The sequence below is a fragment of the Salvelinus fontinalis genome, chromosome 36 (assembly GCF_029448725.1).
Source record: "Salvelinus fontinalis isolate EN_2023a chromosome 36, ASM2944872v1, whole genome shotgun sequence".
In the NCBI taxonomy this organism is placed as follows: domain Eukaryota; kingdom Metazoa; phylum Chordata; class Actinopteri; order Salmoniformes; family Salmonidae; genus Salvelinus; species Salvelinus fontinalis.
In genome coordinates, this window is record NC_074700.1 from 6,277,216 (window position 1) to 6,302,450 (window position 25,235).

The 25,235-nt window shown below is 44.8% G+C and overlaps 2 protein-coding genes across 4 annotated transcripts in view; one reads left to right on the forward strand and one right to left on the reverse strand.

Annotated features, from left to right (window-relative positions):
• Nucleotides 1-11,468: 11,468 nt before the first annotated feature.
• On the forward strand, nt 11,469-16,739 carry LOC129835092 (zinc finger translocation-associated protein-like). Its single transcript, XM_055900475.1, has 5 exons — nt 11,469-11,992; nt 12,486-13,010; nt 13,302-13,643; nt 13,897-14,382; nt 14,494-16,739. Exons 1-5 carry the CDS (start codon nt 11,857-11,859, stop codon nt 14,982-14,984), a joined length of 1,980 nt encoding a protein of 659 aa, XP_055756450.1. The 5' UTR covers nt 11,469-11,856; the 3' UTR covers nt 14,985-16,739.
• Nucleotides 16,740-17,083: 344 nt separating this feature from the next.
• The window catches only part of LOC129835089 (reticulon-3-like), a 34,717-nt gene continuing 26,565 nt past the window's right edge, over nt 17,084-25,235 (reverse strand). For all 3 annotated transcript variants that reach the window (XM_055900466.1, XM_055900467.1, XM_055900468.1), the window contains 5 exons: nt 24,551-24,689; nt 23,263-23,332; nt 21,062-21,108; nt 20,320-20,378; nt 17,084-19,678 (listed from right to left, as the gene is read on the reverse strand). In XM_055900466.1, the coding sequence (XP_055756441.1) occupies nt 19,630-19,678; nt 20,320-20,378; nt 21,062-21,108; nt 23,263-23,332; nt 24,551-24,689 (364 nt within the window). In that variant the 3' untranslated portion in view covers nt 17,084-19,629. The remainder of the gene's footprint in view (nt 19,679-20,319; nt 20,379-21,061; nt 21,109-23,262; nt 23,333-24,550; nt 24,690-25,235) is intronic.

The following is a 25,235-nucleotide window of genomic DNA, read 5'->3' on the forward strand; positions in this document are numbered from 1 at the left end:
ACACTGATTGAAGTGAATTTAACAATTGACATCAATAAGGGATCATAGCTTTCACCTGGATTCACCTGGTCAGTCTGTCATGGAAAGAGCATGTGTTCCTGAAGTTTTGTACACTCAGTATATTCTAGCACATTTGACTGATGCAAAATTGACCATGGATTTCCACAAAATTACAGGGTTTCTTATGTGGGGATAAAATAATAGACAATGTTGCCACTCCCGTTGTATTTATCCATGGTTGCGAATTTACGCATTTTGGCCAGTATTTCTCTCAATATCTCACTATAAAGAACATGAAGCAATGACTGTGCAAGATAGATTGTTATAATATCCCCTGAGATTATGCAAAGTTCCTGTACATAAGGAATTGTTCATAAATAGTGAAAATGTATGTTGTATATGGACACCCATTTGAAAGACAGTAGATCCCCCACCCCCCCACCCCATATTCATCTCATAAACGTCTCTGTAACAAAACAAGTAACATAACAACCCCATTGGCAAACTGTCACATTTGTCCCGAGAAGACTTGATGGTGTGATCGCTGCCAAAGGTACTTCAACAAAGTACTGAGTAAAGGGTCTGATAACTTATATAAATGTGATATTTCAGTTTCTTATTTGTAATAAATTAGCAAAAATGTATTTTTACTTTGTCATTATGTGGTATTGTGTGTAGATTGATGAGGGGGAAAAAACAATTTAATCAATTTTAGAATAAGGCTGTAATGTAACAAAATGTGGAAAAAGTCAAGGGGTCTGAATACTTTCCGAAGGAAAGTGCCTATAGTGCATGTATAGTGCCTATAGAGTGCCTATATAAAGTCTACATCCCCTTGACCTCAAATTTTGTTGCGTTAAAAAAGTTGGATTGAAATAGAGTTAATATATTTTTTTTGTCATTGATCTACACAAAATTCTCCATAATGTCAAAGTGAAAAGAAAATTATTCAAATTGTACAAATGAATAACAATTAAATAAACTACAATATAATAGTTGCATAAGTATTCCCCCGCTTTATTTAGGCAAGCCTAACTTAGTTCTTATCAAATCACATAATAAATTACAATGAACAAAAATATAAACGCAACATGTAAAGTGTTGGTCCCGTGTTTCATGAGCTGAAATAAAAGATTCCAGAAATGTTCCATACGCACAAAAAGCTTTTCTCTCAAATGGTGCACAAATTTGTTTACATCCCTGTTAGTGAGTATTTCTCATTTGCAAAGATAATCCATTCACCTGACAAGTGTGGTATATCAAGAAGCTGATTAAATAGCATGACCATTACACAGGTGTTGGGGACAATAAGAGGTCACTCTCAAATGTGCAGTTTTGTCACACAACACAATGCCACAGATGTCTCAAGTTTTGAGGGAGCGTGCAATTGACATGCTGACCGCAATAATGTCCACCAGAGCTGTTGGCAGAGAATGGAATGTTCATTTCTATTACATAAACTGCCTCCAATGTCGTTTTAGAGAATTTGTAATGCAGCACATCCAACCGACTTCACAACCGCAGAACACGTGTAACCATGCCAGCCCAGGACCTCCACATCTGGTTTCTTCTCCTTCTGTATTGTCTGAGACCAGCAACACAGACAGCTGATGAAACTGTGTGTTTGCACAACCGAAGAGTTTCTGCACAAACTGTCAGAAACCGTCTCAGGGAAGCTCATCTGCGTGCTTGTCATCCTCACCAGGGTCTTGACCTGACTGCAGTTCGGCGTCATAACCAACTTCAGTGGGAAAATGATTGCCTTCAATGGCCACTGGCACACTGGAGAAGTGTGTTCTTCATTTGGATAATCTCAGTTTCAACTGTACCGGGCAGATGGCAGACAGCGTGTTTGCTGATGTTAACGTTGTGAACAGAATGCCCCATGGTGGCAGTGGGGTTATGGTATGGGCAGGCAGGAGCTACGGAAAATGAACACAATTGCATTTTATTGATTAAAATTTGAATGAACAGAGATACCGTGACGAGATCCTGAGGCCCATTGTCGTTCCGTTCATCCGCCGCCATCACCTCATGTTTCAGCATGATAATGCACGGATCGCAAGGATCTGTACACAATTCCTGGAAGCTGAAAATGTCCCAGTTCTTCCATAGTCTGCATACTCACCAGATATGTTTGGGATCCTCTGGATCGATGTGAACGACAGTGTGTTCCAGTTCCCATCAACATCCAGAAACTTCGCACAGCCATTGAAGAGGAGTGGGACAACATTCCACAGGCCACAATCAACAGCCTGATCAAGTCTATGCAAAGGAGATGTGTCGTGCTGCTTGAGGCAAATGCTGGTCACACCAGATACTGACTGGTTTTCTGATCCACGCCCCTACCTTTTTTTGAAGGTATCTGTGACCAACAGATGCATATCTGTTCTCCCAGTCATGTGAAATCCATAGATTAAGTTCTAATTCATTTATTTCAATTGATGGATTTCCTTATGAACTGTAACTCAGTAAAATCTTTGAAATTGTAGCATGTTGGGTTCATATTTTTGTTTAGTGTATATGGACTCACTCTGCGTGAAATAATAGGGGTTGACATGATTTGTGAATGACTACCCCTTCCTCTGTCCCCCATGCATACAACATATGTAAGGTCCCTCAGTCAAGTATTGATTTTTAATCACAGATTCAACTACAATGACCATTGAGCTTTTCAAAAGCCTCAAAGAAGGGCAGCGATTGGTAGATGGGTAACAATAACAAATCAGACATTGAATATATCTTTAAGCACTGTCAAGTTAATAATTGTGCTGTGGATGATGTATTAAACCACCCAGACACATCAAAGATGCAGTCGTCCATCTGAACTGAACGACAGGAAGGAAACTGCTTAGGGATGTCGCCATTAAGACATATTGGTGATTTTTCGTTCAAATATTTTTTATTGAACACACACAGGAATGGTGTATAGGTATAAAAGGCAGGTATACAATTTTTATCTAAACATAAAAGAGCAGACAGAAACAAAAAAACACAGAGTTCTGGGTGCAAAACAAATATTACAAAACAAGACATACAGAACAAGGACAGGTAGAAAGAAAGAGGGTAGATGTCACCCCCCACTAATTCCCCCCCTTTATCCCTCCCCCACTTCTTCCCCCCCTTTATCCCTTCCCCTTATTCCCCTCCCAACTGCTCAGGTGGCGGTGCCAGCACATGCTGCCCAAAGGTGGATTAAAATATTACAATTGAGAGTGCGTTAAAAAGTACAAATTCACAGCGCCGAATGGTCCAAGTAAGAGAGGAAAGGCTGCCAGATTTGATCAAATGTTGATAATTTATTGTTCAGAATATATCTAATCCTTTCTAAGTGTACAGTGTTTGCCAATTCGCTGAGCCATAATTTGGTAGTGGGCGCTTCCTTCTTTTTCCAAAACAACAAGATTATTTGTTTTGCCGAAATGAGACTGTAAGAGATGAGTTGTTTTTGAGGGTTGGTTAATCCGTTTAAGGAATCAGACACTCCCAGGATTATCAGAAGCGGGTCTGGGTCAATTGAAGTCTCCAGAACTTCAGAGAGGATCCTAAAAATTCCACACCAGTAACCATACAAGGTAGAGCATAGGGCAAAGCAGTGGAGTAGTGTACCCTGTGCAGCCTGACATTTATCACACAAAGGGGATGTATCAGGAAATATCCTATGCAGTTTGGTTTTGGAATAGTGTAATCTGTGTAATACCTTGAATTGTATGAGCCGATGTCTGGAGTTAATGGAGCAGGTGTGGATATACTCCAAGCTATCTTCCCAGTCTGCCACCGAAATGTCAGTCCCTAGTTCTTCCTCCCATTTTGCCTTAATGGCATCTGTAGAAGGTGTGCTAACCGATTGAAAAGCATCATTTAAACGAGATATCAGTTTGTCTGAGGTGGGGGATGTTTTTATGCATCCGTCAAACATGGAAGGCTTAGCGTTCCCAAATGTTGGGAGGTGTTTTCTAACATAGTCTCTGATTTGTAGGTATCTGAAAAAGTTACTTCTGGGAAGATTATAATTCGATTTGCATTCGCTCTGCAGGTAGTATAACTTTTCATTACATTTCATTATAGTACAACGGTTTAATTTGTCCAACCTTAGCAATTTCTTCTTAACTAGCTACATAGCCGTCTGTGTATCAAAGATAATTGCGTAATTATCGTATTTCGTCGTCTATCGTAGTCCACACTGCTATCTGCCCAGCAGCTAGCAAACGTCCACCGTCTACCGAATAGTAGTATAACTTTTCATTACATTTCATTATAGTACAACGGTCTGATTTTCATTACAGTACAACGGTTTGATTTGTTTGATCTTAGCTAGCTACATAGCCGTCTTTGTATCAAACATAATTGCGTAGTTATTGAGGTTCGCTAGCCAGCTATTTTCGCCCTAACGTAACGCAACGTAGCCAACACTGCTAGCTAGCCAGCTTGCCACCGAATAGCAGCATTGTAGAAACGAGTGCATTACAACGGAACGACTTGATTAGTGTAGTGTTAGCTGGCTACACAGTTGTCTTTGCTATCTTTGATTTGTTTGATCTTAGCTAGCTACTTAGCTGGCTACATAGCCGTCTTTGTATCAAAGATAATTGTGTAGTTATCGAGGTTCGCTGAGGTTCGCTAGCCAGGTATTCTCGTCCTAACGTAACGTAAGGTAGTCAACCCTGCTAGCTAGCCAGCTAGCCACCGATTAGCAGCACTGTAGAAACGATTACATTACAACGGAACGACTTGGTTTGTGTAGTGTTAGCTAGCTACATAGTTTTCTTTGCTAGCTTTGTATCTAAGATAATTGTGTAGCTTTGAGTAATTATCGGTTAGCTAGCCAGCTATTTTCGCCTGCCGCGCTGCCGTCCTCCTACCTAGCCAACACTGCTAGCTAACACTGCTAGCTAGCCAACTTCTACCGAATAGCAGCACTGTAGAAACTTACATTACAACGGAACGACTTGATTAGCGTAGTGTTAGCTAGTTGTCTTTGCTGTCCTGGTATCCATGATAATTGTGTAGTTTAGAGAAATTTTGAGAAATTGTCGAGGTCACCTAGCCAGCTTCACTTTCAACAACGCAGCTACTGCTAGCCAGGCTACTTCACCAGCCAGCAGTACTATATCATTTTAGTCAATAAGATCTTTTATTTTATTTATTTTTTGCAACGTAAGCTTAACTTTCTGAACATTCGAGACGTCTAGCCCACTTGTCATTCTAATCTCCTTTGCTTTAGCGTAGCCTCTTCTGTAGCCTGTCAACTATGTGTCTGTCTATCCCTGTTCTCTCCTCTCTGCACAGACCATGCAAACGCTTCACACCGCGTGGCGGCGCCCACCCTAACCTGGTGGTCCCAGCCCGCACGACCCACGTGGAGTTCCAGGTCTCCGGTAGCCTCTGGAACTGCCGATCCGCGGCCAACAAGGCAGAGCTCATCTCAGCCTATGCGTCCCTCCAGTCCCTCGACTTCTTGGCACTGACGGAAACATGGCTCACCACAGATAACACTGCTACTCCTACTGCTCTCTCTTCGTCTGCCCACGTGTTCTCGCACACCCCGAGAGCTTCTGGTCAGCGGGGTGGTGGCACCGGGATCCTCATCTCTCCCAAGTGGTCATTCTCTCTTTCTCCCCTTACCCATCTGTCTATCGCCTCCTTTGAATTCCATGCTGTCACAGTTACCAGCCCTTTCAAGCTTAACATCCTTATCATTTATCGCCCTCCAGGTTCCCTTGGAGAGTTCATCAATGAGCTTGATGCCTTGATAAGCTCCTTTCCTGAGGACGGCTCACCTCTCACAGTTCTGGGTGACTTTAACCTCCCCATGTCTACCTTTGACTCATTCCTCTCTGCCTCCTTCTTTCCACTCCTCTCCTCTTTTGACCTCACCCTCTCACCTTCCCCCCCTACTCACAAGGCAGGCAATACGCTTGACCTCATCTTTACTAGATGCTGTTCTTCCACTAACCTCATTGCAACTCCCCTCCAAGTCTCCGACCACTACCTTGTATCCTTTTCCCTCTCGCTCTCATCCAACACTTCCCACACTGCCCCTACTCGGATGGTATCGCGCCGTCCCAACCTTCGCTCTCTCTCCCCCGCTACTCTCTCCTCTTCCATCCTATCATCTCTTCCCTCTGCCCAAACCTTCTCCAACCTATCTCCTGATTCTGCCTCCTCAACCCTCCTCTCCTCCCTTTCTGCATCCTTTGACTCTCTATGTCCCCTATCCTCCAGGCCGGCTCGGTCCTCCCCTCCCGCTCCGTGGCTCGACGACTCATTGCGAGCTCACAGAACAGGGCTCCGGGCAGCCGAGCGGAAATGAGGGAAAACTCGCCTCCCTGCGGACCTGGCATCCTTTCACTCCCTCCTCTCTACATTTTCCTCTTCTGTCTCTGCTGCTAAAGCCACTTTCTACCACTCTAAATTCCAAGCATCTGCCTCTAACCCTAGGAAGCTCTTTGCCACCTTCTCCTCCCTCCTGAATCCTCCCCCCCCCCCCCCCCTCCCTCTCTGCAGACGACTTCGTCAACCATTTTGAAAAGAAGGTCGACGACATCCGATCCTCGTTTGCTAAGTCAAACGACACCGCTGGTTCTGCTCACACTGCCCTACCCTGTGCTTTGACCTCTTTCTCCCCTCTCTCTCCAGATGAAATCTCGCGTCTTGTGACGGCCGGCCGCCCAACAACCTGCCCGCTTGACCCTATCCCCTCCTCTCTTCTCCAGACCATTTCCGGAGACCTTCTCCCTCACCTCGCTCATCAACTCATCCCTGACCGCTGGCTACGTCCCTTCCGTCTTCAAGAGAGCGAGAGTTGCACCCCTTCTGAAAAAACCTACACTCGATCCCTCCGATGTCAACAACTACAGACCAGTATCCCTTCTTTCTTTTCTCTCCAAAACTCTTGAACGTGCCGTCCTTGGCCAGCTCTCCTGCTATCTCTCTCAGAATGACCTTCTTGATCCAAATCAGTCAGGTTTCAAGACTAGTCACTCAACTGAGACTGCTCTTCTCTGTATCACGGAGGCGCTCCGCACTGCTAAAGCTAACTCTCTCTCCTCTGCTCTCATCCTTCTAGACCTATCGGCTGCCTTCGATACTGTGAACCATCAGATCCTCCTCTCCACCCTCTCCGGGTTGGGCATCTCCGGCGCGGCCCACGCTTGGATTGCGTCCTACCTGACAGGTCGCTCCTACCAGGTGGCGTGGCGAGAATCTGTCTCCTCACCACGCGCTCTCACCACTGGTGTCCCCCAGGGCTCTGTTCTAGGCCCTCTCCTATTCTCGCTATACACCAAGTCACTTGGCTCTGTCATAACCTCACATGGTCTCTCCTATCATTGCTATGCAGACGACACACAATTAATCTTCTCCTTTCCCCCTTCTGATGACCAGGTGGCGAATCGCATCTCTGCATGTCTGGCAGACATATCAGTGTGGATGACGGATCACCACCTCAAGCTGAACCTCGGCAAGACGGAGCTGCTCTTCCTCCCGGGGAAGGACTGCCCGTTCCATGATCTCGCCATCACGGTTGACAACTCCATTGTGTCCTCCTCCCAGAGCGCTAAGAACCTTGGCGTGATCCTGGACAACACCCTGTCGTTCTCAACTAACATCAAGGCGGTGGCCCGTTCCTGTAGGTTCATGCTCTACAACATCCGCAGAGTACGACCCTGCCTCACACAGGAAGCGGCGCAGGTCCTAATCCAGGCACTTGTCATCTCCCGTCTGGATTACTGCAACTCGCTGTTGGCTGGGCTCCCTGCCTGTGCCATCAAACCCCTACAACTCATCCAGAACGCCGCAGCCCGTCTGGTGTTCAACCTTCCCAAGTTCTCTCACGTCACCCCGCTCCTCCGCTCTCTCCACTGGCTTCCAGTTGAAGCTCGCATCCGCTACAAGACCATGGTGCTTGCCTACGGAGCTGTGAGGGGAACGGCACCTCAGTACCTTCAGGCTCTGATCAGGCCCTACACCCAAACAAGGGCACTGCGTTCATCCACCTCTGGCCTGCTCGCCTCCCTACCACTGAGGAAGTACAGTTCCCGCTCAGCCCAGTCAAAACTGTTCGCTGCTCTGGCACCCCAATGGTGGAACAAACTCCCTCACGACGCCAGGACAGCGGAGTCAATCACCACCTTCCGGAGACACCTGAAACCCCACCTCTTCAAGGAATACCTAGGATAGGATAAAGCAATCCTTCTGCCCCCCCCCCCCCCCCCCCCTTAAAAGATTTAGATGCACTATTGTAAAGTGGCTGTTCCACTGGATGTCATTAGGTGAATGCACCAATTTGTAAGTCGCTCTGGATAAGAGCGTCTGCTAAATGACTTAAATGTAATGTAAATGTATAAGTTTCCCTCAGAAACTCAAAGGAAGCAAAGGTCCCTTCTCTATATAAATCCCCTATGGTACTTATCCCCAACTCTCCCCATTGCTCAAAGGTGTTATCAAGGTTAGAGGGGGCAAAGGAGGGGTTCCTGGCAACAGGGAGCATGAATGACATTGGTCTAAGCTCAAAGTGGGTTTTAATTTGCTTCCAGATTCGGACTGTGCTATGTATAATAGGATTGTTACGATAAAGTGACCTCTCCAGATTGACAGGCGACAAAATCACAGCACCAATAGAGAAGGGGTGACACTCCTCCCGCTCCATACTAAGCCAGCTGGGTGACGGACGTGCGTCATCCAGCAAAAACGTAACCGCGCGGAGGTTAGCGGCCCAATAATAAAATATAGAATTTGGGAGAGACAATCCTCCTTCCATTTTGGATTTGCAGAGGTGTTTTTTATCTATCCTGTGTGTTTTATAATCCCAGATGAAAGGATTGATAATTGAGTCCAGTTGTTTATGAAAGGATTTAGGTATGAATACTGGGATGTTCTGGTATAGGTAGCATATTGATGATTTTAAAACAGAGTTCAATAGCTGTGATGGAAAAGAACTGAGGATGGATCAACAATATTGTAGTGACTACACAATTCTGACCTAAATGACAGAGTGAAAAAAATAATACAAATATACAGCATATGTATGCAACAAGGCACTAAACTAATACTGCAAAATACACGGCAAAGGAATACAGTTTTTGTCCTGAATGCAAAGCCTTATCTTTGGGGCAAATCCAACACAACACATGCTTATTTTCAAGCATGGTGGTGGCTGCATCATGGTATGGGTATGCTTGACATTGGCAAAGACTGGGGAGTTTTTCAGGATGAAAATAAATGGGATGGAGCTAAGCACAGGCACAATCTTAGAGAAAAACATGGTTCAGTCTGCTTTATACCAGACACTGGGAGAGGAATTCACCTTTCAGCAGGACAATAACCTACAACACAAAGCCAAATGTCCACACTGGAGTTGCTTACCAAGAATACAGTGAATGTTCCTGAGTGGCAAAGTTATAGTTTTAACTTACTGTTGAAGTCGGAAGTTTACATACACCTTAGCCAAATACATTTAAACTCAGTTTTTCACAATTCCTGACATTTAATCCCAGTAAAAATTCTCAGTTTTAGGTCAGTTAGGATCACCACTTTATTTAAATAATGTGAAATTTCAGAATAATAGTAGAGAGAAAGATTTATTTCAGCTTTTATTTCTTTCATCACATTCCCAGTGGGTCAGAAGTTTACATTCACTCAATTAGTATTTGTTAGCGTTGCTTTTAAATTGTTTAACTTGGGTCAAATGTTTCGGGTAGCCTTCCACAAGCTTCCCACAATAAGTTGGGTGAATTTTAGCCCATTCCTCCTGACTGAATCAGGTTTGTAGGCCTCCTTGCTCACACACGCTTTTTCAGTTCTGCCCACACATTTTCTATGGGATTGAGGTCAGGGCTTTGTGATGGCCACTCCAATACCTTGACTTTGTTGTCCTTAAGCCATTTTGCCACAACTTTGGAAGTATGCTTGGGATTACTGTCCATTTGGAAGACCCATTTGCGACCAAGCTTTAACTTCCTGACTGATGTCTTGAGATGTTGCTTCAATATATGTACCTAATTTTCCATTCTCATGATGCCATCTATTTTGTGAAGTGCACCAGTCCCTCCTGCAGCAAAGCACCCCCACAACATGATGCTGCCATCCCAGTTCTTCACAGTTGGGATAGTGTTCTTCGGCTTGCAAGCCGCCCCCTTTTTCCTCCAAACATAACGATGGTCATTATAGCCAAAGAGTTCTATTTTTGTTTCATCAGACCAGTGGACATTTCTCCAAAAAGTATCATCTTTGTCCCCATGTGCAGTTGCAAACCGTAATCTGGCTTTTTAATGGCGGTTTTGGAGCAGTGGCTTCTTCCTTGCTGAGCGGCCTTTCAGGTTATGTTGATATAGGACTCGTTTTACTGTGGATATAGATACTTTTGTACCTGTTTCCTCCAGCATCTTCACAAGGTTCTTTGCTGTTGTTCTGGGGTTGATATGCACTTTCCGCACCAAAATACGTTCATCTCTAGGAGACAGAACGTGTCTCCTTCCTGAGCGTTATGACGGCTGCATGGTCCCATGGTGTTTATACTTGCATACTATTGTTTGTACAGATTAACCTGGTATCTTCAGGCGTTTGGAAATTATTCCCAAGGATGAAACAGACATGTGGAGATGTACAATTTTTTTTCTGAGGTCTTGAGTGATTTCTTTGATTTTCCCATGATGTCAAGCAAAGAAGCACTGAGTTTGAAGGTAGGCCTTGAAATACATCCACAGGTACACCTCCAATTGACTCAAATAATGTCAATTAGCCTATCAGAAGCTTCTAAAGCCATGACATAATTTTCTGGAATTTTCCAAGCTGTTTAAAGGCACAGTCAACTTAGTGTATGTAAACTTTGACCCACTGGAATTGTGATACAGTGAAATAAATGAAATAATCTGCCTGTAAACAATTGCTGGAAAAATTACTTGTGTCATGCACAAAGTAGATGTCCTAACCGATTTGCCCAAACTATAGTTTGTTAACAAGAAATTTGTGGAGTGGTTGAAAAACGAGTTTTAATAAACTTCGACTTCGACTGTAAATCTGCTTGAAAAACTATGGCAAGACTTGAAAATTGCCGTCTAGCCACGATCCCCAAAACCTTGACAGAGCTTGAAGAATTTTGAAAATAATCTGCAAATATTGTACAACCCAGGTGTGCAAAACTCTTATGAAAACTCACAGCTGTAATCCCTGCCAAAGGTGTTTCTAACATGTATGGACTCAGGGTGTGAATACGTATCTTTTTTTTTCTTCATTAATCACATTTTTTGTTTTTACATTTTTCTTCTCCTTTGACATTATGATATTTTTGTAGATTGTAGACAAAAAATGACAATCAAATCCATTTTAATCCCACTTTGTAACACAATAAAATGTGAAGAAATCCAAGGTGGGAGGAGGGGGGTGTGGACTTTCTATAAACACTGTAAATCATTGATCTGGCCCCCGGGTCTGCGTGTCGCTGCGTGAATGCCGCTACTGTCTCTTTAAATTTACCCAGGAGCCCCTTAAGGAGCCCCAGGGGCCCCAAACTCGGCTCCCTACCCCGAAGACAAGCAGAGCCTTAAAATACATACAGGAGGCCGCTATAGCTTACCATACACAACAGATACTCACACCCGCAGACTCGAAGAAGGATATGACCGACCAAATGTCGAGCTGATATATGAAAAGTTAACTTGGCTCCAGAGCTGAGCGCGTGGGGGGACGAGGGGCACATTATAAAGACAGCACGGGGGCACCCAAAAAGCGATGGGTCCGAACGTGTTCTAGATAGCATACAAAACGCTTGCCGAATGATTCTCCAAAAATACCGTGCCTCCCTGGTTTATCAAGGCGAATTGAAGGCAATCGTAAATAGTGTACCGTTGCAGAGTAATGGAAGAGAAAGAGACGGGGGAGAGCGAGCCCGTGGTCCACCCGTGTGCTGAGCAGACAGATTCTCTCTCATTAATAATAAACGGAGAGGAGGAAGCAACACGAGAGCCGAGTGACTTGGGACACTGTTCAAGAGGTAAATATTGTCATGTTTTTGTTTCGAGATTATGGACACTCGAGCCCTCATCCGCCCGGCACCATTAGACACAGTTAATCCGTGTGACGGACAATGCCATCTAGCAGCATGTCCTCTTGTGTCAGTGGCTCCACTATAAACAAAGGCAAAATAGCATGCTGGCTGCTTGCTGTGATGCACAGTCGCCACCCAGCGGAAACCAGCGGCTGGCTAAATCGGCTAAATCGGCTAAATGGAGTCGCTTCCCCCGCTCTGGTGGCTGTGGTGCTGTGCGCAGTATTATCCACAGATTAACGAAATTATTATGAATCCCTATTTTTGTCTCATCCTATTTCTAGCGCAATGAATATCTGGAATGTCAGGCAGAGTATGTACCGCCAGTCATCTGAGAAATAGGCCATGAATTGTAGGCTATAAAGCTTTGAAATGTGAAGTTTCATTATATAACCTATACCTACTGTACTTGCATCTTCTAACACTCTCTCCCTCCTAGAGGAAGACGATCTGGCCAATGGCCACGTGGACAATGACGGCGATGAGGAGATGGTTACCCCACTCTGCTCCCCGGGCACCAGCTACTGGAGTGTCACAGAGGGTCCCGACTCCCCCTTTCTCCTGTCCCCCGTCCCGGGCCCCTCGGGGATCAAGGAGAGGGTCCAACGTGCCTCCCGTCCTGGCTTCAGCCGCATCCCGGGCCGGGACCACCGGCGCTACTACCACGAGTACTGGCGCAGCGAGTTCCTGATGGACTTTGACCCCCGTCGCCACGGCATGATCTGCATGGTGTGTGGGAGCTCGCTGGCCACTCTCAAACTCAGTACCATCAAGAGGCATATTCGACAGAAGCACCCAGATTCCCTGCTGTGGAGTTTGTCCGACAAGGAGGTGATTCGCTCGGGCTGGGAGAGCCACCTGAGTCTGGAGGGGGGCCAGAGGTTGTACTGTCCGGCCGGAGGGGTGGTCACCGTCTCGCAGGGTCAGGAGGAGCAGCTGCTGGACTGCGCACTCCGCTCCACCGGTGGGTTGGGGTTTCTGGAGACTGGGGGGGGATGGAATGAAATGACATTGGCCTAGTTTTGTGATAAGATTATTGAGTTTCAGGATTTTGCGCTTGGTGGCAGTATGAGCATGTGTGTATGTTGTACAGTCATGCCCATGCTGCTAACATCCACTTTTACAGTAATGTAAGATGGTGATGTCTTTGTGCAGTGGCTTGGTGTAGTAGTAAGGCATTCCCTTTGTGGCCTATTCCGCGATTCACATTAACATACATTTCAATTGCATTTCCCCTCTCCATCTCTTCCCACAGGAAAACCCGATGGTATGGTGACCCCCAAACTCCAGCCCCGGTCCACCACACCATCTCCCCCTACACCGGCCCCCCTCCAGCAGCAGGAGGAGCTCCCCGGGCCCTCGGCCCAGACCCTGGAGCGCTACCTGAACGACTCGCTCCACGCCTGGTTCCGACAGGAGTTCCTCATGGAGTACCAGGCGGAGGTGGGCAGGCTGGTGTGCATGGTGTGCGGCCACCCACTGCCCTCGCTCCACCTGGACCACATCAAGAGCCACGTGCTGGACATCCATCCTCAGTCGCTGGTCTACAGTTCGGAGGAGAAGCACTGCATCCTGCAGACCTGGGCTCAGACTCATGGTGAGAGAGGGGAGGAGGACGTAGTTGAGTATAACAGTACAGGGAAAGAGGCATTCTGTCACTGCAGCTCTAGTTTTTTATATGCAATATGTCTTGTGTCTTGTATAATGCTAGAAAGAGTTAAGTGGCCTCTTTTCAGCACCGAATTAAAAAACTTTTGTTGAAAAAGCACTTGATATTCTGTTATTCCCTATTGATGTCTTCACTCACTCATATACTCTCTCCCCACCCTCACCACATGCCCCAATTTCAGAATCTGACCCTCTGAACGACTTCATCAAGTCGGAGCCCAACACCAAAGACGAGAGAGAGGCTGGGGTGGACTTCTTCCCTGATGACCTGGAGACCATCCAGATCGGTGCGGACAACGATGAGGCGTTGTCCCAGATACATGACATGGTTGGTAGCAGGGATGGAGGTGGTGTTGGAGCTCCAGAGGTGACCAGCCCCATACATCCTCTCCCTCTCCGCCAGCCCAGGAAGAGGCGTCTCCGCGGGGGCTTCCCCTGGCGTCTGCGCCTGGACTACCTGGTGGCCTATGGGCCTCAGGGTCGTGGCACCTTCTGCATGGTGTGCTCCCAGGCCCTGCCCGTGGCCAAGGTGAGCAGCTTCCGGCGCCACATTCAGGAGTGCCACCCTGAGACCACCAGCCTGGCCCGGGAGGAGAGAGAGGCCATGGCCGAGGCCTGGACCAAAGAGGCCCACACGGAAGACCATCTGGCCGTGCAGATGAAAGAAGGTAAAACTTACAAGTTCCCAAAAAATGTAAAAGACAGACTGTAGCTACTCTCAGAGAAAAAATTAAATACTAAGTGATTCACTTTTTTGCCCCCCCCCCCCCCCCCGACAGAAGTGGACCCCAGTGACATCATCAGAGTCCATGTGGCAGGAGAGATGGGTGAAAAGGCAGCACCCGACAACAACAACAACCACCGGACCCCCAAGATGTCCGCCATCCAGACAGTGAAGAAGGAGGAGGGGGTCGCCACCATACCTGCCACTCTGGGACGCCACGGACACTACCCGGGCAAGGACCAGCGGCGGAACTACCAGGTGCGCTGGCGGATGGAGTTCCTGATGGACTATGACTGCCGGCGACACGGGCTGATCTGTATGGTGTGCGGGGCGACGTTAGCCACTCTTAAAGTCAGCACCATCAAGAGACACATCCAGCAGGTCCACCCTCACTCTCTGGAGTACAGCCCTGACGAGAGACAGCAGGCCCTGCTCAGCTACAACCAGACTGCCCCGCACTTCGTCCACTCGGACGACTGCTTCTCCTCCCAGGACCACGGACACTCGGCAGTCGGAGAGACGGCCGCCAGCCTCTTCGTCAGTTAAGATGAGGGGCGACAGGCACGGTTGTTCTCTGTTCTCCCCGCTTCAACCCCAAGTCTCTCTTTCTCAGGAAGTTAGAAACATGAGGCTTGGTAGAGCCCTGTCGCGAGTGGTGTCTGGCACAGTCGGTGATTGATGTGTCAGGGAGCGTACAATATAGCACTTTCTGTCCCAAAAATGTACTTAAACCTAGCTTTGGGTGTGTAGGTGATTGAATGAGAGGGTGTTTGAGGTTTATTGCTTAAGACAATGAACGCCACTAAAAGATGCGATTATCTTTATTCACTTACGTCAAATACATCAAGTTATTTCAGAAATTCCTTGTTTACAATGAGGTAAAGGGACTTCCTCCATACATTTTTCTCATTCTTGAATGAGAAGATCTTACCTTGCATGTCTTTTCCAGTGTCACAGTACTGTTGTTGCACCGGCCAGCAACTATTTTTGCTTCTCATGAGTCTCCTTAGCAAAAAGTTTCTCACACACACAAAAACATCTATTTTATAGTGTTGAATATTAGCTTCTTTTTTTTTTTTTTTCAAGCACTTTTAGACATGTTTTTTACAAAAGGGTTTGTAATTGCGGCCATTTTGTCTACTTCATTGATCAAGGTAAACGATGCCACGTAAATTTCATTTTGCATGGCAATTCTGAAGTCATGCATGATTGTAGAGGGATTGCCTGGAATGGCTTAGGCGTTTTTATAAGAGAGCATATTTATACAAGATTTCACATGCAAGACTTCCATTTCAGTAACTCACCTATTACAAGGTTTATGCAACAAAGTGATAAAAAAAAAGTATACTATTACAACAGCGTCAGGAAATAAATCGCCAAATTGACCACCTTGGTTGCCCTTATTTCAGTGATCTTTAAAATATCTCCACCAGGAAAAGCACAACTCAGGGATTGTCCATTTTCCATCTGTGCTCGCTCTTTCACTCGCTTGTTATAGCGCATCAAAATTACAACACTAAACATGACAATACTTTACAACCCATGGACTAATTGATTTGTTCAAAGAACCAGATGGCAGCATTTCTCCAGTTATGTGGAGAGGAGGGACATGAGTGTTGAATACCACTCTTTCTCTAACCTAAGCTGCCTTAATTGGTGACTCGGGCTGGATCTGAAATTGTTACCAGTCAAATCTGTGCTTTCTCCGTCCTTGTTTCATGAATTCCTCTCAAAGCGCATTGCAGGGCCAGAGGGACCTTGAATCCTCTCCTCTAATGCACTTCAATAGGAATTGAGGAAACAAGGAGAGGAAGCAAGGATTTGACAGCTAGTAATGTTTTTAGACACAGCCCTAGTTTGTGCAGTGGTCTTTTTAGCATGCAGGGAATGGGCAAGGAGTGGTGAAATACTAATTACATCTGGGCTTTGAGCCACGATGGCCACAGAAAGGTTAAAAGCTTTGTGACTCAGCACTTATTATTTAAATATGAATAGAACTTAAATATGGTGAATACATAATTGAATAAATAAGAATAAACCTTGTTTGTTGCAATGATTTACGTGTATGTTTGTGTCGGTGTGTATAAGGGGCACGTTAAAATGACCCTTTGGTGGTACAGATTGGCTTGGGTGAGGACACAAGCAAAGATCTTCAGTTTTATTTAGGGACTGAGTCCCTCATCTTTCCTCAATTTCATATGTTTCAAGTATCCGCTCTGCATTTCGTCTGTACATGGCGAAAGGTTGTTGAGACATGCATTCTGTCATAAATTATACCTGTAATAAAGTGTCCGAATAATATTGTCTGACTGGTTCTCTGGGAAATTATGGGGAAAATTGACTCGGTCATTTGCAGCTGGTAATAACTCATAAAGCAATACATTTGCTGATTGGGTTGACCGCGTCTGTGTTATCTCGACATGCAGACCTGGTCTTAAATGAGTAGCTACAGTATTATCTTATCAAAACCACTCATATCACCATCCCATCCCTCTGTCCAGACGGGAGTGCGAATGCTGGACTCAATCTTGTTTTCAAACTTGACACAAAATGTATTTCCCCGTGGTTCAGACATGCTGTAAGGTTTAGTGTTTAAATGTTGTAGAGCAGACCACAGATGGACAAACAAATCAGCCAAAACTGTGTCTTTTGGAATATGTTTATTAATTCCACTTTAACATCACTACAGGGACCACAGATTTATTTTTAGCAAATTTTCTTCACCCCCCCCCCCCCAAAAGCGATCAAAAGTCATTTCTAACAGACAGAGCTGGAGATGTTAGTTAACACACCTAGTTACCAATATAGTCAAAAGCTAAACAAAGAAAGCCAAAGAAGAAAAAAAAAAACTGCCAATCCCCTCCAAGAAAGAAACAGCAGGAAAAATGAGAAAAAAAATACATGCTTCAAGGAAACCAGTTTAAAATGTAGAATTATATTGTAATTGACAAAGGAAGAATAAAGACACTAAAGTAAGAGGTCTGTATTATAATCTATTGAACACATAGGTAGCATTGCCTTCAATGAAAAGGTTGAGGGGGAGCGCCCATGAAAAGCCTGACTGTCTGGAACACCTTGTAATCACGAGGTCATCATGGCAACTGAATGTATAATTAGTTCAGCATCACAAGGACACAGTGGTTTACAGACATTGGATACGTTCGACTGTGGGTGAGCGTGTATGTGCGCGCGTGTGAAAAACAAACATCCAGAACAAACATGTCCAATAGCTTGAGCCGGTGAATTGAGGGTAGAGTTAGACCTTACCCTAGTGAAGCAAGTAGAGTATGTGTCCATTGGCTTGAATGAACAAGGGAACCAATAAGCATTGTTGCACCACATCTCTGTGAGGCGGTGTGCACACTGACAACATCAGGGCCACTGTGAAACACTGGTTTTCATGCATGGGGAGGAATGTTCTATCATTGTTGCAGGGTAACATTCAGCAGTTAACATACATTTGAGTAGTAGTAGTAGTAGTAGTAGTAGTAGATGCATTGAGGCAATGTGAAACGGTCATTGTATAATTTATGTTACAACATTAGTGTTTTATCTTTAGTGACCATCCAATGTAGAGGGATTCCTCCCAAAATTACAACGGAGGTGCAAACTTACTTCGAGCACATTATCTAGGAGTATTGGCGAACAGAATAGGAACAGTCTTAATATTTTTCAAATTCAATTTCTAAAATCCCTTTCGAAGACACTTTGCCATTGCAGAAAAGTAGCCCTAAAATAGATGTTTTTTATTGATACCAAAACACAAATTTAAGCAATCACAAATAATGATCATCTTATAAACAAAAACAAAATGGGTTAAGAATATGATACAGCCTACATAAAAAAAGTGTGCGAATGTTTCCAGCTCATGCAATGACATGCACTACATGGCATTCAAAGACATTTTTTACTAAAACTCATTACAACACCCACCAAATCTTTTCTTGCATCTATCGTTCCCGTCATAGTTATACGTCCAGCTACTGTCAAAAACTGTCCGTTCTTTGAACCCATATCCAAGAGGTCTCACTGGAGAAGTCAAGCGGTTATGAAGCTTCATGAAGCAACTATGAAGCTTTATGGAGCCTTTACGAGGCTGAAAGGGAGTCAAAAGCAGCAATCCTATAAGCAAATAAGAATCATATCAATAATAGTAATAATATACTTTTACAGGCGACAGTGAAACATTGACGTCGACTTGAACAGGTGCGACAAAACACAAGTTATGACCGCTGTAAGAGGGAGTTCTCCTTTCATAACAAACAAGGCTAACTCGTTTCATACAGCAGAGAAAGAGGGACCCCGTTGTAGTGTATATACAGAAACATACCAAATGCGTTCAAATCAAACAGGGTGAACTAGACCAAAAGTATCACAGCTGGTTCAGTGTTCCAATCCTTTTATTTCAACCTGCTCGTGGGATAAAAATTAAAAAAAGTTCAGTGCATTGCAGAAACGTTATACATACATAAGTGCCTTTAAGGTGAACAAAACACAATAACACCAAAACAGGCCAATCCGTAACAGTGAAATCCCAGTACCACGTTCCAAACACAAACTTGATATATTTTTTGTTTATCCACACAGCTGTCACAGAGCGAGAGCAGGAAAAAGACAAGCCAATTTACACCCAAAGGTACGTTTTTAAAATCATTTTGCTCTTTTTATGCGTTTTACTTTTCTACTTGTTTTGTTTACTTTCAGCTGAATATATTAGTTAAAAGTACAGACATTTGCTTTTTTTTGCGAGACTAACACTCATCCTCACTCGTCAATGACAAACCCTACACACGCCAACTGTACACTACAAAACCAGGTCATAGATTCCGTCTAGTTCACTTGACCCCTGCATAATTTTTTTGTGTGCCCAAAGACAGGCGTCCTGCCACGGCATTACATCATTTCCTCCCGCTAGACGTGTTTCCTGTCGACACAGTAGGCAAAGTTCTTTCTCTAAATGCTCTTAGTTAAGCTGCACGGTTTTACATTGAATATTGAGTAGCATTACTTGTTTTCTTCTACCTAGCTGGTTCAGTGCAGATGGTATGGTGGTTGGTGGAAAAGAGGGAGGGAGTGGGGGTTAGAGGGTGGATAGGGGGAGGAGGACTGAGAAGGAGGGGAGGGCAGGGAGGAGGGGATTTAAGATGGGATAAATGTGATGAGGATGGTGATTTAGATGTCTGCGGGCCGCTCATTCAGCTTTCGTACGCTTGACGGCTCCAGGGAGTTTCTCTTGCAACCTGGAAGACAAAAGGCGAAGAGAACATGTCAACATACACATCTCTGATATTGTATATGAAACTGTTAGTTTAGGTAGATTGTACTATTTAAACATTTTTCTTTTTAAATTTTACCCCCCTTTTCTCCCCAATTTCGTAGTATCCAATTGTTAGTAGTTACTATCTTGTCTCATCGCTACAACTCCCGTACGGGCTCGGGAGAGACGAAGGTCGAAAGCCATGAGTCCTCCGAAACACAACCCAACCAAGCCGCACTGCTTCTTAACACAGCGCTCATCCAACCCGGAAGCCAGCCGCACCAATGTGTCGGAGGAAACACCGTGCACCTGGCGACCTGGTTAGCGTGCACTGCGCCCGGCCCGCCACAGGAGTCGCTAGTGCGCAATGAGACAAGGATATCCCTACCGGCCAAACCCTCCCTAACCCGGACGACGCTAGGCCAATGTGCGTCGCCCCATGGACCTCCCGGTTGCGGCCGGCTGCGACAGAGCCTGGGCTCGAACCCAGAGTCTCTGGTGGCACAGCTAGCACTGCAATGCAGTGCCTTAGATCACTGCGCCAACCGGGAGGCCCTAGTTTAGGTAGATTGTAATCGGAGACATCCTGTTGGCATTTAAAAAGTTTTGGTTGGGATCACTTACTTAGCCATTGTGGTGTTGACTTGAGTGCGTGCAATCTCCATGTAGCGATCAATCTGGGTCTGGGGAAGACAGAGAGGAAGACAAGTGAGTTTTACATTAAATTACAGATCGTCTGGGTCAAAAACAGACCTGATCCGAATAACATGAAACAATGCCTCATTGTTCAAACAAAATGAGTTATGTGATAAAAAAAACACCTGTAGTAGACAGATGCCACGACTGTTACCGTATTACGGTTGTTATGGTATTAGGGGTTGTTATGGTTACCGTGTGTGTGTTTAGAAGAGTAAAATGCCGCCATTAAATCTAGGCCTCCGTGAGTTCAACAGACCTATACAGTTCACAGTAAGCATGTAAAAGATATGGAAACATTAAGTAAAGGTGATGACTTTATTCAACCGGACACTTAAAGCCATCTTGTAACTGTGACAGCAAAGTGACTTGTCCCATCAGCCTTGTCCTATGCAAAAATAGCCTCCAACGACTCGGAGAGCCCAGTCATCCGGTGAGGTCACACAGAGTGGAACGGTGGGTGATGACTTGTACGTGCCCGCAAAGTGATATCCTCATCATCACTGTTCATGGGTGATCCATAACCATATATAGGTCTAGCTCTAGGTAAATGGTATGATTCACCAGCATGACTCATCTCTACATAGTTCTAAAGCACGTAATGCAATAATAAAATTCTCTACTTCTTTGATGTTATAAGACGACAAAGGGTCAAGGGTCAGACTCTCACCTTGTTCTTCTCATAGAACGGGGGCACGGCAAATAGGAGGATGTCAGCTGGAGAGAGAAAGAAAAACTTTGAAATAACAAAAATAACAACTGACCTCTACAAAAGGCACAAAGCATCACAGGACTATATAAATTTACCATTTATAGTCCATCACAATAATAATAAAGTCGCTTTCAGGGACGTAGACAAAGGACAGTGCAGAACATTTTACTAGTAAGAAATCCCCCCACAAAAACAACCAATTAGGCTGTAACACCTTGTAAACTGCGATGGCGTGGCACGCCATTAAGCAAGTTTAGATCAATAACCCAGTGTTTGTCAGAGCAGCAGGCTATTGGGTAGTGCTTGTCTAATGAGCCAATCATATGAAGGCCACAGTCTGTCCCGCCAGTGACCTCCGACTATCATCAGTCTTGTCAATATAGGGAAAGGTCACGGGTGGACACTGAACAAGTGTGACACCCTAACAACACACTAACAACACCCACACAGTGTTCTAGTCTCACAGCAATTGTCCTGAGTTTCTATTCTAAACGATGCCGTTTACCAAGCATTATAGCGATGTAATTGCACAGTAAAAGTGCTGGGACTGGGTTTTTAGTAATCCAGTGAGATTCTGAACTAATGTTAAATTATTATAATTGGGTTTTTTTCTAATGTAAAGGAAAATGTTTGATGATAAACCTCTTATAGCACATTTCATGAACTTTGACCCCCTTTCAAGTGTGTCCCATTGCCCAGGTTGGTTTAAACGTGCATGAAACATTTGAGCATGAACCGGAGAGGCGAAGGAATGTGAGAGTGGACAGTTACCGTATGTCCACAGGCGCCTGAGAAATGGAGGAGCTACATCCCCACTTTCAAAATAGGCGTGCAAATATTACATGATTAAATCTGTGAAATAACTGTGTGTCTGTATGCACCTATGCGCAAAATGAAAAAGCACAAGATATGTGTACCTTGATAAAAACCGCTCTGCTTTGCTTGGTAAGTAATAACGACCAAATAAGCCATTTCTACCCTTGGTGCATCAAATATGTATGCTACCGAGACAAGTTTTAAACATTTTCATGGTGACACTGACAGCGCTTTAAACAACGGAGCCAGAAAAATTCCATGTCAGATGAGAAGCGGAACAGTCAAGCAATGTGTTTGCTAAGTCTACACTTTTGTTATTGCTCTTATTTTCATGATTATTCTGTTTCTTCCCGATTTGTTGTCAATTACATTTAGCCTACTCACTGTGTTGTTAAATAGGCCACTATTCAACAGAATGACAATTAAACATTTATTAGAAATGAACTTATAGCAGCCTGGTCCTGTAACTGCGGAAGACACATTTCAGTTGAAGGCATTCAGTTGTACAACTGACTAGGTATCCCAAAATGTGTGGTTTTAAGAACCAAAACGTAGTTACATCATGTATGCGATGCTTTTCTTTGTTTCTATTCATCAAATTAGGCCGACACAACAACAAAATAAAATCACATTTTATACGAGTAGCTTGAAAAAACATGTTTTTGTATGAAGTAGCTATTATGAAAGAAAAGGTTGGAGGCCACTATTCTAACCCAAACTGTTCAAATATGAACCATATTACCAGAGCTACATTTTGTGTGTGTGTGTGTGTGTGTGTGTGTGTGTGTGTGTGTGTGTGTGTGTGTGTGTGTGTGTGTGTGCAGTTTGAATATTCAAGATTACAGGTCTTGTTCAATGCCATACCAGATAACACTGCAATATTGAGAAAGAAAATAGTTAAAAGATACATCTAAATTCACATTTGTAATTGTACTACATTATTGTGATCACATTATTTGTGTAAAAAAGAAAATAAGAATTTAACATGCAATATAACTATGTTTTTTCTTAACCGGACAAGGTACAAAATTCTAATTGTTATTGGGGAAAACAATATTAGTCCTCCCATTTTCGATTTCATTTCCTCATTGTCATGTGCTATCCTAGCCACATTCTTAACAGTTTGGCCTCTCAACTGATCACCCGAGGGTGGGATTGTCAGGGGAGGAGCAGGATATGTTTGAGAGTCACAGAGTTGGTAGGGTTTCAGACCTGTCAATCAATCGCTGAGCTGCAATCAATCATTCAGCTGCTGAATTCAAAACCTTTCCTCTCAGGGCCCTAGCTGCTACTCTGATTGGTTGCAGTGCGGTGCTGAGTGCAGTGCTGAGGTAGCCTCTTACCCAGGATGAGGACGGTGATGCCGTTGAAGACGGCTCCTACGTAGGTCAGCAGCCACATCACTACAGCCAGCTGGGAGAAGAAGAAAGACCCGGGTCAGAGCCAATAATGCCATATTAAGTCAATGATTAGAACACTGGGTGCCTGGGGCCTATTCAGAGGGGTGAAGCTGCAGAGTGAAATGTAGAACAGGCACGGTTTTCTGTCATGTAGGATAGGGAATCGTGTCATTTCTATGCGTTACATTTCTATCTGAACGTTAGGTACAGTTGCATCCTCCCAAATTCATCCTCGGTTTATACATACTCATGGTATCCATACTCATGAGTGGGGTGATTAAGAAGTTGCCCCTTAACAACTGTTCTAGGGTCAAATATTGTAATATTTTCTAATCCCATTGTTGGTTTATGCTATGGCATGGGAGGTAGGATAATATGATCCTAGATCTGTGGTTAGGGGCTACTTCTACCTCCGGCTAGGGAAGGGATGGAATGTTGATTTAATAGGCTGGGAGTGGAGCCACAGCAAGGAGCATTAACCCTGCATAAGTGGCCATGGGATCGACCAGCAACAGTCGTCTTGGTCTGATGGGCTGGTATGTCTGGGCTATAATGAAGTGTTAAGACTGGCAGTAGCTCTCCTCTACTCTCTTCCCTCCCCTTCTATTCACTCACTCCACAGAGAACTAGCTGTGAGCTGCATTCTGGGTCAGCTAGCTAGCTGCTATCGGATGGCCGCGGTGCTCAGCCAGGGCTAGTGTCGCGCCTGCCCTGTGTGATTGACGCACACGGGCATGCCATTGACATACCGTGAGCTCTCCCGCTCTCTGTCATAGTCACATGATGAAGGGCTTTACAGTAGATCACTGTCCCACTAACGCTGCAACATACAAGAGGGTTGAGTTACTAACTACATGACCAGGGTCGGTGGTGGAGAGGCTTATTATAGACACACACACACACAGCAGGGATCGCTCAGTGTTCAGATTGTGTGAGAGTCAATAAAAAGGATTGTGCGGCAGGAGAGGAGAGTTTAAGGGGGAAAGAATAGACATAGGCCTATGGGAACAAGTCCGGATTGTCACCTGTTTCGGACCGTCTTGCCTGACGCCTTGTTTAGGGCTGTGTACGTAGATTTATGAACGAGGTAAACGGGAAAAACGATCCACCCACACACACCAGGGTACGATGGAATGGATTACTGGTCTACCAACATATCCATCATAGTCAGAGGCTCCAGATACAGGGGGTGAACCGCCTGACAGGCAGCTGGACAGACACTTAAACCCACCTTTAGGGAGTCGATGAGGTCCTCGACCAGGAAGAGTTTGCTCATCTGTTTGAGGAATCGGTTGATGTAGGTCAAACTGACGTCCACGTGCTTGTGGAAGGTCTCGGGGGGAATGCTGACATCCTTCTCCATCAGAGCCCTGAAGAGAACCAACCACAGCAGGAGTGTGAAGCTGTGAACTCAAAAATCAGGCTAACCTTCTATACGTCAACTCCAACAGCGGCTGTAACTTGATCATTTAATGCTAACCCGCTAAGAAGTGCTAAATCAGCTCAGCCAACCCGAGCTGCTTTCGTTTTATAACTTGATCAAGTCACTGGATTTGAGGATTTCACTGGTTTGCTTTTCTCTACTCCAGCAGTTGGTTACACGTGCATATTCTGAGTGTACAAACCATTATGAACACCTTCTCTTTCCATGACAGACTGACCAGGTGAATCTACTTGCCTGGTCAAAATAAGCGTTGAATAAATAAACAAACAAGAAGTCATCATTCTGTGTTTGACTGGGCTGTAGTGAAATAAGCCCCCCTCCCACTCTGCCTGGACCATACATGATGTTTCTATTAATAAAAGCGGCAGGAAATGAGTCACTCAGGCAGGGATTGCGATGACAAGGACAAACATCCTGCTTGGAGCTAAAAACAGCAACGGCAACAATGATCACATAAAAATAGGGAATTTTG

What these genes read in the sequence shown, in the direction of transcription:
- LOC129835092 (XM_055900475.1), top strand. Translation starts at nt 11,857, where the DNA reads ATGGAAGAGAAAGAGACGGGGGAGAGCGAGCCCGTGGTCCACCCGTGT. An exon ending in GACCTGGGCTCAGACTCATG is followed by an intron (nt 13,644 to 13,896) that starts GTGAGAGAGGGG and finishes CCCCAATTTCAG; the next exon opens with AATCTGACCCTCTGAACGAC. An exon ending in GGCCGTGCAGATGAAAGAAG is followed by an intron (nt 14,383 to 14,493) that starts GTAAAACTTACA and finishes CCCCCCCGACAG; the next exon opens with AAGTGGACCCCAGTGACATC.